The sequence below is a fragment of the Cuculus canorus genome, chromosome 30, assembly GCF_017976375.1.
Source record: "Cuculus canorus isolate bCucCan1 chromosome 30, bCucCan1.pri, whole genome shotgun sequence".
Taxonomy (NCBI): Eukaryota; Metazoa; Chordata; class Aves; order Cuculiformes; family Cuculidae; genus Cuculus; species Cuculus canorus.
The window spans coordinates 1,233,163-1,242,682 of record NC_071430.1 but is presented as its reverse complement, the minus strand read 5'-3'; the positions used below and the strand labels follow the sequence as shown (position 1 = coordinate 1,242,682).

At 64.8% G+C, this 9,520-nt stretch overlaps 2 protein-coding genes across 2 annotated transcripts; both read right to left on the bottom strand.

Moving 5' to 3' along the window:
• Positions 1 to 499: 499 nt before the first annotated feature.
• RNASEH2A (ribonuclease H2 subunit A) lies at positions 500 to 5,448 on the bottom strand. The gene is made up of 8 exons (XM_054051860.1): positions 5,286 to 5,448; positions 4,600 to 4,671; positions 3,694 to 3,820; positions 2,941 to 3,028; positions 2,249 to 2,386; positions 1,713 to 1,800; positions 982 to 1,105; positions 500 to 664 (listed from the first exon to the last, which is right to left on the bottom strand). The coding sequence occupies exons 1-8, from the start codon at positions 5,410 to 5,412 to the stop codon at positions 532 to 534; spliced, it is 897 nt and encodes a 298-aa protein (XP_053907835.1). The 5' UTR covers positions 5,413 to 5,448; the 3' UTR covers positions 500 to 531.
• Positions 5,449 to 6,874: 1,426 nt separating this feature from the next.
• On the bottom strand, positions 6,875 to 9,517 carry WDR83OS (WD repeat domain 83 opposite strand). The gene is made up of 4 exons (XM_054051850.1): positions 9,381 to 9,517; positions 8,404 to 8,509; positions 7,556 to 7,653; positions 6,875 to 7,015 (listed from the first exon to the last, which is right to left on the bottom strand). Exons 1-4 carry the CDS (start codon positions 9,413 to 9,415, stop codon positions 6,949 to 6,951), a joined length of 306 nt encoding a protein of 101 aa, XP_053907825.1. The 5' UTR covers positions 9,416 to 9,517; the 3' UTR covers positions 6,875 to 6,948.
• Positions 9,518 to 9,520: the final 3 nt, after the last annotated feature.

Below are 9,520 nucleotides of genomic sequence, written 5' to 3'. Positions count from 1 at the left end.
CTGAAGCGGCCGCACCCCGCCCTCTCCCCCCGCGCCTGCGGTGATGACATCATGGTCCCAAAAAGACCCGAATTCACCCCAAAAAAAAGAGGGTGGGTGGGGGCTACCGAAGGGTAATCCACACATTTCCCCCCCCCCCGGGATTACACCCCTAATCCGTGGGATTAAGGACACGGTGATTTCCAGGCGCCCAGCCAGGCCTGATTAATGGGGAAGGGGGGAGGGGGGACCGGGACAAACGGGACTGGGAGCGGGGGGGGGCACGGGTTCATGGGGGTCCACCCCCCCAAGCCAGGGAGCCCAAAACGCCCCTCAAACTCCACCACAAGGGGGTCTCTGCAACCCCAGAGACCCCCACAGGCCCCCTCCTTCCCCTTCAGACCCCCCCCTTCCATGTGACACCCCAAACCGCTACAGACAATACCCCACCCCCCCAAAAAAAAAAAGTGGATTTTTGCTGTTCTTTGTGAAAAAACAGCTTTATTGGGGGAGGGGGGAGGTGTTCTCCTGCTCTGGGGGGGGTGGGGGGGGTCACAGCTCGGCCAGGGGCCGCAGGTTTCGTTCCTGGAAGAAGCGGTGGGGGGGGCGGCGGGGGGGTGTCCGGGCGAAGTAGGAGAGGAGAGAGGAGGGGGCAGTGGGGTCTGCCTGGTGGTCATCATCAGCCCTGGGGGAGGAAGGGGGGGGAAGGAGGTCAAGGACCCCCCCTCCGTGTACCCCCAATCCACAGCAGCCCCTTATGACCCCTCCAGAACACTCCACGCCCCCCCATTAACACTTTATGCCCCCCCCCAATCCCCCCGTATCACACCATGGACTCCCCCCCAGACCATTCCATGCCCCCCCCAACCCCCTTAGACCATTCCATGCCTCCCCATACTACTGCATGGAGCCCCCCCCCATCATTCCATGGCTTCCACAGCGCCCCCCACCCCCAATTCCATGCCCGGCCACCCCCCACGTCCCCCCCCAGCCCCCCCATACCACTCCACGGGGACCCCCTCCCTCCGCAGCAGCTCCTGTGCTGTCCCCCAACTGAAGCGCACGAATCCCGGGAACCCGAACACGGGCTGGAGCTGCCGCCGCAGCCACTGCTTCGTCTTGGGATCTGAAAGGGGGGGGGACACACAAACGGGGGGGGAACGGGACATTGAGACCCCCCCCCAGACCTCCCCCGCGCACCCCAAAACCCCCACGACCCCCACAACTGGAGCTGCCGCTGCAGCCACTGCTTCATCTTGGGGTCTGGGGAGGGGATAAGGGGGGGATTTGGGACATTGAGAGCCCCCCAGGACAAGTTTGGGGGGGGTTGGGGATATTGAGGCCCCCCCCCATGCACCCTAAAACCTTCAGGACCCCCAAGACCCCCCCAGGAGGAGCTGCCGCTGCAGCCACTGCTTCATCTTGGGGTCTGGGGGGGGGATAAGGGGGGGATTTGGGACAGTGTGACCCCCCCTCAGGACAAGAGAAAGGGAGGTTGGGACATTGAGAGCCCCCCCCAGGACAAATGGGGAGGGGGTTTGGGACATTGAGACCCCCGCTGTGCACCCCAAAACCCTCAGGACCCCCTCAGCCGGAGCGGCTGCTGCAGCCACTGCTTCATCTTGGGGTCTGGGGGGGTGGACAAGGGGGGTTTTGGGACAGTGTGACCCCCCCCCAGGACAATGGGGGGGAGGTTGGGACATTGGGACCCCCCCCTTGTGCCCCCCCCTCACCGTTGGGGTACCCGGAGCCGTAATCGCGGTCGATCTCCCCCAAATCCTCCTCAAATTTCCAGTGTTTCACAGCACAGTCCCGAGCGACCTTGGGGGGGGGGAGGCAGGGGGGGATTTGGGGGGGCTCAGGGGGTTTTGGGGGGGTTCAGGGGGGGCTTGGGGGTGGGGTCAAGGATTTGGGGAGGAAGACAGGCTAGGGGGGGCCTAGAGGGATTTGTGGGGGGCACAGGACTTGGGGTGGGGGCACTTAAGGGGGGTCTGATGGGGATTTAAAGGGATTTGGGGGGGGGGGTCAGCTGGGAGGGGGCATTTTGGGGGTCCCAGGGCGTCAGTTTGGGGGTCCCGAGGGGGGGTCAGATGGGTGTGGGCGGATCAGTTTGGGAGTCTTGGGGGGTCAGAGGGATATGGTGGGGTCAGAGGGACTTGGAGGGGTCAATTTTGGGATCTCGGGGGGTCAGAGGGTTCGAGGGGGTCAATTTGGGGGTCTCGGGGGGCGTCAGAGGGTTTGGGGGGGTCAGTTTTGGGGGGGTCCCCACCTTGGCGCAGATGCTGGCGGCGCTGACGACCGGGAAGATCCCATCGGCTTTGGGGCTGACGGTGACGTCGAGCGCCGGGAAAAGCTCACGGAGCCGCGCCGAGAACCGGGCTGCGGGGCCCACCGTGTCCACGAACACCTGGGGGACCCCAAAAAACAGCTCGGGGACCCCAAAAAACAGCACCAGGGATGCCAAAATCATCCCCGGGGACCCCAAAATCAGCCCAAAGACCACAAAAATCAACGCAGGGACTCAAAAAAACAGTCTGAAGACCCCAAAAATCAGCCCGGGGACCCCAAAATCAGTCCTGGGACCCCAAAAATCACCCCAGGGACCCCAAAATCATCCCCGGGGACCCCAAAATCATCCCAAAGACCACAAAAATCAGCCCAAAGACTACAAAAATCAACGCAGGGACTCAAAAATTCAGCCTGAAGACCCCAAAAAGCAGCTCCAGGACCCCCAAATCAGCCCTAGGGACCCCCAAAATCACCCCAGGGATCTCAAAATCAGCCCGGGGGACCCCAAAATCAGCTCCAGGGACCTCAAAATCAATGCAGGGATCATGCCTATAAGGGGAAACTGAGGCACAGGGTAGAGCAATGGGGCTGAGGGTCTGCCTGGCGCCCCCCCCCTCATTTCTGGGGTGCCCCCCCAATGTGGGGTGCCCTCTCCAGCCCCCCCAAACCCACCTGGGCCACCTTCACTCCCTCGTCCAGCGCGAACTGGATGAGTCCCGCAACCGTGTCCTGTGAGAGTTCGTTTAGGTTGTACTTAGCCCTAGAAAAGAAGGGGGTCACCTCAAAAATTGGGGGGGGGGTCACCCCAAAAATAGGGAGCACCCCACCCCGTCCTCTATTTCTCATCCCAGAACCCTAAATTGAGACGAGGGGGGCAGGAGGTGGGGGAGGCACCCAAAGGTGCTGGAGGGGGGAAAAGGGGGGGCTTTGGGGAACCTTGGGATTCTGGAGGGGGGGGCAAGGGGGTTTGGGGGTGCCTGGCGGGTGTCCCAGGAGGAGTTTTGGGGGGTGTGGGGGATACAGGGGGGGCAGAAGGGTTGTTTTGGGGGAACCTGGGCTGTGGGGGTTTGGGGAGCCCTGAGAGGGTTTGGGGCGTGTTCTGATGGCCCCAGGGTGGTTTTGGAGGGGCTGAGGAGCCCTGGGAGGGTTTGGGGGGTTCTGAGGGGGGGATGTGGGGGTTTTGGGGTCCTCTGTGAGGGTTTGGGGGGTTCTGAGGGCCCCAGGGTGGTTTGGGGGGTTCTGAGGGGGGGATGTGGGGGTTTTGGGTTCCTCTGTGAGGGTTTGGGGGGGTCTGAGGGCCCCAGGGTGGTTTGGGGCAGCCTAGGGGGGGTTTGCAAGCCCTGGGAGCGTTTGGGGGGGCTCCAAGGGCCCCAGGGTGGTTTTGGGGTCCCGGGGGGGGCTGTAGGGGTTTTGGGGTGCCCTCACCGCTGCTGCATGCAGGCCGAGATGTGCTGGGGGGGCAGCACGTGTAGCGCCCACCCCACGACATCGCTCGCCGCCTCCAGGAGCCCAAAGCGCCGCTCGCGCTCCCCCTCCGACAGCGTCTTCGAGTCTATGAGGGGGGGTCCACACTGTGGGGACCCCCCCCTCAGCACCCCCAAACCACCCTAAGACCCAAACCCCATCCTGGAGACCATTTTTCCCCGCTCAGTTCCACTCCCCCAATCCTGGGGACACCCAGATCCCAACACCCCCAAATACAACTTTAGGACCCCCCAACTACCCCCAGTACCCCCCCACCCGGCTCCAACACCTCCAAACACCCCCTGGGACCCCCCCAAGGACACACTGACCCCCCCCCCCAACCCACCCCAAGACCCCCAACCCCCCCACAGCCTTCCCCCCCTCCAACCCTAACACCTCCAGGACCCCCAGCCCCCCCATCCCCCCCATCCCTAACACCCCCCTCAGGACCCCCCAATCCCCCTGAGCCCCCAAATGTCCCCAGTACCCAACCTCTGCATCCCCCCCCAACTCCAACACCCCCAAACATCCCTTAGGACCACCCCTCCAAGACCTCCCACCCCCTTTTGGACCCCCCAAGTCCTGTCCCCCCCAGGACCCCCAAATGCCCCCCTCCCCAACTCCAACACCCCCAAACATCCCTTAGGACCCCCCCCAGGACCCCCAACGCCCTCCCCCAACCCTAACATCCCCCACCCCCTTTTGGACTCAACCCCCCTGAGCCCCCAAATGCCCCCCCCCCCGACTCCAACACCCCCAAACATCACTTAGGACCCCCCCCACCCCAGGACCCCCTGATCCTCAAACCCCCCCAGACGCCCCTCGATCAACCCTAAGCCCCCCCCAAGCCCCCCCAATTTCCCCAACCTGCGACCCCCATGGCTTCCAGTTCCTCCAGTTTCTCAATGGGGCAATAGCAGAGCCCGTAAACCATAGGGCCTGAGGGGGGGGGGGGGGGGGGGGGGGGGGAACGGGGGGGTGAGAAGAGGTCTCGTTTTTGCCCCCCCCCCCCCCGACCCCGGTGCCCCCTCATACCCGGTGCCCCCCCCCCCCCGTTTCTGCCTTCCCCCCCCCCAAGACCCCGGTGCCATCCCCGGTTTTTGCCCCCCCCCCCCCGCCTCACAGAGACCCCAGTGGCCCCTTATACCCGGTGCCCCCCACCGTTTCTGCCCCCCCCGACCCCGGTGCCCCCTCATACCCGGTGCCCCCCCAGTTTCTACACACACACACAGACCCCGGTGCCCCCCCCGGTTTTTGCCCCCCCCGCAGACCCCGGTGCCCCTCATACCCGGTGCGCCCCCCCCCCCCCCCCCAGACCCTGGTGTCCCCCCCGTTTCTGCCTCCCTCACAGAGACCCCGGTGCCCCCTCATACCCGGTGCCCCCCCGCCCATTTCTAACCCTCCTCCACACACAGACCCCGGTGCCCCCCCCCGTTTCTGCCCCCTCCACCTCACACAGACCCCGGTGCCCCCTCATACCCGGTGCCTCCCCCCCCGTTTCTGTCCCCCCCCTACCCCGGTGCCCCTCATACCCGGTGCCCCCCGTCCCTCACCCAGCACGGGCCCCCGCCCCGCCTCGTCCACGCCCAGGGCGCAGGGCCGGGACCGGCACAGCTCGGGCACCGCGGACCCGAACCGACCCGCGCCCGCCGGGTCCCGCTGCACCCGCTCCAGCGCCATGGCGGGAGGGGCGTGGCCTCGGGCAGCGCGGGCTTAAGGGAGGGTGGAGCTTAATGGAGGGGGCGTGGCCTCAAGCTGCGCTGGCATTATGAGGGAGAGGTGCCACCCAGTGAGGGGGCGCGGCCTCGAGGACTCGTGGTCTCAAAGGGGTGGTCAGAAAGAGGGGGCGTGGCTTCAGTCCGCGCGGGCTTAACGGGAGGGGCGTGGCCTCGAGCTGCGTGGGTTTGAGGGGGCGTGGCTTTAAGGAGGGGCCGTGAGCTCGAAGGACGGTTGTTTGGGGGTGTGGCCAGGGGGCGTGGTCTCACCTGCGAGGGCTCCGTGAGGGGGCGCGGCCTCAAGGTGCCCTGGTTTTAGATGATACCTCGAGGGGGCGTGGCCTACGGACCGCGCGGACTTTTATGGAAGGGGCGTGGTTTAGGGTCAGAGTGGGCGTGGCTTGATACATAGGGCGTGGTCTCAGTCGCTTGAACCCGGAGGGGGCGTGGCCTCCTCTGAGCCTTAATTACCTCAGCAGCCTTTAATTGCCCCGACATCTGCTAATGATCTCAGCCCCCCCTTCTTCACCCATTAATTGTCTCAGAACCCACTAATTAGCCCTGCACCCCTCTATCATCCCAGTCCCCGTTAATTGGCCCAACCCTCGTTAATTGCCTCAGAACCAATTAATTGTCCCTGAACCTCTTAATTGTGCCCACATCTCAGCACCCCTTTATCATCCCAGCACCCCTTAATTGCCCCAGGTCCCACTAATTGCCCCAGCACCCGTTAATTGCCCCATCCTCCTATATTGTCTCAGCACCCCTTAATTACCCCAGCACCCCTTAATTACCCCAGCACCCCTTAATTGCCCCCACACTCCTACATTGGCTCAGCACTCCTTAATCATCCCAGTACCCACTAATTGCTCAGCACCCATTAATTACCCCAGCACCCCATGATGCTCACAGCACCCCTTTATTCTCCCAGCACCCCCTTAATGCTCCCAGCACCCCTTTATTCTCCCAGCACCCCTTTATTCTCCCAGCACCCCACAATGCTCCCAGCACCCCTTTTATTCTCCCAGCACCCATTAATTGCTCCCAGCACCCCTTTATTCTCCCAGCACCCCACAATGCTCCCAGCACCCCTTTATTCTCCCAGCACTCCACGATGCTCCCAGCACCCCTTTATTCTCCCAGCACCCCACGATGCTCCCAGCACCCCTTTATTCTCCCAGCACCCCATGATGCTCCCAGCACCCCTTTGATGCTCTCAGCACCCATTAATTGCTCCCAGCACCCCTTTATTCTCCCAGCACTCCACAATGCTCCCAGCACCCCTTTTATTCTCCCAGCACCCCACGATGCTCCCAGCACCCCTTTGATGCTCTCAGCACCCCCGTAATGTTCCCAGCACCCCTTTGATTGTCCCAGCACCCCATGATGCTCCCAGCACCCCTTTATGGTCCCAGCACCCCATGATGGTCTCAGCACCCCTTTATTGCCCCACCCCAACACACCCCCAGGGGGTGTCCCCCTCCACCCCCCCCGGCCGCCGTCACCACGGGGGGGACATGGGTTGGGGGTTCTGCAGGTAGGACATCACCACGGCCGAGATGGAGAGCCTGGAGCGGGGAGAGACAACAATTTAGGGGTCAGGGTACCCCCCAAAACCCGTGATCCCCACCATCCCCTCCGCCGGGCACTTGGCATTCTGGAGCTTTGGGGGACAGGGGGATTTGGGGGGATCAGGGGCAGCAGGAGGGGGTAGTTTGGATGTTCAGGGGACTCTGGGTGGGGAATTTGGGGGTTTGGGGTCTCGGGATGGGGGGGATTTGGGGGATAGGGGGATTTGGGGGGGTCAGGGGCAGCAAGGAAGGGGTAGTTTGGGGGTTCAGGGGTTTCTGGGTGGGGAATTTGGGGGTTTGGGGTCTCGGGGTGGGGGAGATTTGGGGGACAGGGGGATTTGGGGGGGTCAGGGGCAGCAGGAGGGGGTAGTTTGGAGGTTCAGGGGTCTCTGCGTGGGGATTTTGGGGGGTTGGGGTCTCAGGGTGGGGGAGATTTGGGGGTCAGGGGCAGCAGGGAGGGGGTAGTTTGGGGGTTCAGTCGTCTGTGCGTGGGGAATTTGGGGGGTTTTGGGGTGCAGGGCAGGTTTGGGGGCTCACATGAAGCTGCTCATCATCTGTTTGGTGTCCTCGGAGCTGCGGGAGTTGGCGAAGCTGATGAAGGAGCAGTAGACGGCGATCCAAGCGCACCATTTCAGCTATGGGGGGACACAGGGGGGGACCCCCAGAATGGGCCCTGTCCCCCCAAAACCACCCCGGAATGGTCCTTATCCCCCCCAACCCCCCCGGGATGGTCCCTGTACCCCCAAAATTCCCCAAGGATGGTCCCTGTCCCCCCAAACCCTCCTGAGAACGGTTCCTGTCCCCCCGAAACCAACCTAAGACAGACCCTGTCCCCCCAAAAAAACACCCAGGAATGGTCCCTGTTCCCCCAAAACCACCCTAGGACAGACCCTGTCCCCCCAAAATCCCTCAGGGATGGTCCCTGTCCCCCCAAAACCACCCTAGGACAGACCCCGTCCCCCCAAACCCCCCCAGGGACGGTCCCTGTCACCCCCAAACCATCCTGGGACAGATCTTGCCCCCCCCAAATCGCCCAAGGATGGTCCCTGTCCCCCCCAAACCGCCCTGAGAACAGTTCCTGTCCCCCTCAAACCACCCTGGGACAGACCCTGTCCCCCCGAAACCCCCCAGGGATGGTCCCTGTCACCCCCAAACCACCCTAGGACAGACCCTGTCCCCCCGAAACCCCCCAGGGTTGGTCCCTGTCCCCCCAAACCCTCCTGAGAACGGTTCCTGTCCCCCTCAAACCACCCTGGGACAGACCCTGTCCCCCCGAAACCCCTCAGGGACGGTCCCTGTCCCCCCCAAACCACCCTGGGACAGAGCCTGTCCTCCCGAAACCCCCCAGGGACGGTCTCTGCGCCCCCAAACCACCGCGCCCCCACCTTGAGCATCAGCCCGCACATGCTGAACACCATGCCCAGCAGGTTCATGTAGTCGGGCGTGGGGTCCTCCAGCGCGGGGCTGCTCTCGCTGGAGGGGGGCTTGTACCTAAGGGGGGGGGGGGGGGGTGACATCAGGGGGGGCAGGACCCCCCGGGACCCCCCCTGGAGACCCCCAGTCCTCCTATGTTCCCCCTCCCCGAGTCTCCCCAGTCCCCTCGTGTACCCCCCCAGTCTCCCCCAGTCCCCTCAGGTCTCCCCCAGTCTCCCCAGTCCACTTATGTGTCCCCCCCACTCTCCCCAGTCCCCTCGTGTGTCCCCCCCTCAGTCACCCCAATCCCTTCCTGTGTCCCCCCCCAGTCCCCCCCAGTCCCCTCGTGTCCCCCCCAGTCTCCCTCAGTCCCCCCAGTCCCATTGCGTGTGTCCCCCAGTCCCCTCTTGTCCCCCCCCCAATCTCCTCGTGTCCCCCCCTCCAGTCTTCCCAGTCCCCTCGTGTGTGTGTCCCCCAGTCCCCCCCAGTCCCCTTGTGCCCCTCCCGGTCTCCCCAGTCTCCTCGTGTGTGTCCCCCCAGTTTCCCCAGTCACCTCAGGTCCCCCCCAGTCCCCCCCAGTCCCCTCATGTACCCCCCCAGTCCCCCCAATCCCCTCGTGTACCCCCCCAGTCCCCCCCAGTCCCCCCCAACCCCCTCGTGTCCCCCCCAGTCTCCCCAGTCCCCCCAATCCCCTCGTGTACCCCCCCAGTCCCCCCCAACCCCCTCGTGTCCCCCCCAGTCCCCTCCCCCCCCCCGGACCCCTCACTCGCTATTTGCCCCCCCCCCCCCCCCCCCCCCATCCCCCATCCCCCTCTTCCTCCCGGTCCCCCCATTAACCCCCCCCCCCCGGTCTTTCCGGGTCCCCCCGGTGCCCCCCCCCCGTCCCGGGTCCCCCGTTTCCCCTCGTCCCCTCCCGGTCCCCCATTTCCGCCTCCCCCCCGGTTCGCACCGGGCCACTCTCCCGGGCCGCCGCGGATCCGCCATCGCTCCCGCCGCTTCCGCCGCCGCCGGAAGGGACCGGGGAGGGACCGACCCGGCACCGGAACCGACCCGGGACTGACCCGGAACCGACCCGGGACCGACCCAGCA

Excerpts from the sequence above, each read along its gene's own strand:
- WDR83OS (XM_054051850.1), bottom strand. The coding sequence starts at position 9,415 with ATGGCGGATCCGCGGCGGCCCGGGAGAGTGGCCCG. Across the intron at positions 8,510-9,380 it reads CGGCCCGGGAGAGTGGCCCG|GTACAAGCCCCCCTCCAGCG; the intron begins GTGCGAACCGGG and ends CCCCCCCCTTAG. Across the intron at positions 7,654-8,403 it reads TGTGCGGGCTGATGCTCAAG|CTGAAATGGTGCGCTTGGAT; the intron begins GTGGGGGCGCGG and ends GTCCCCCCATAG.
- RNASEH2A (XM_054051860.1), bottom strand. The coding sequence starts at position 5,412 with ATGGCGCTGGAGCGGGTGCAGCGGGACCCGGCGGGCGCGGGTCGGTTC. Across the intron at positions 4,672-5,285 it reads GGGGCGGGGGCCCGTGCTGG|GCCCTATGGTTTACGGGCTC; the intron begins GTGAGGGACGGG and ends CCCCCCCCTCAG. Across the intron at positions 665-981 it reads GAGGGGGTCCCCGTGGAGTG|GGCTGATGATGACCACCAGG; the intron begins GTATGGGGGGGC and ends TTCCTCCCCCAG.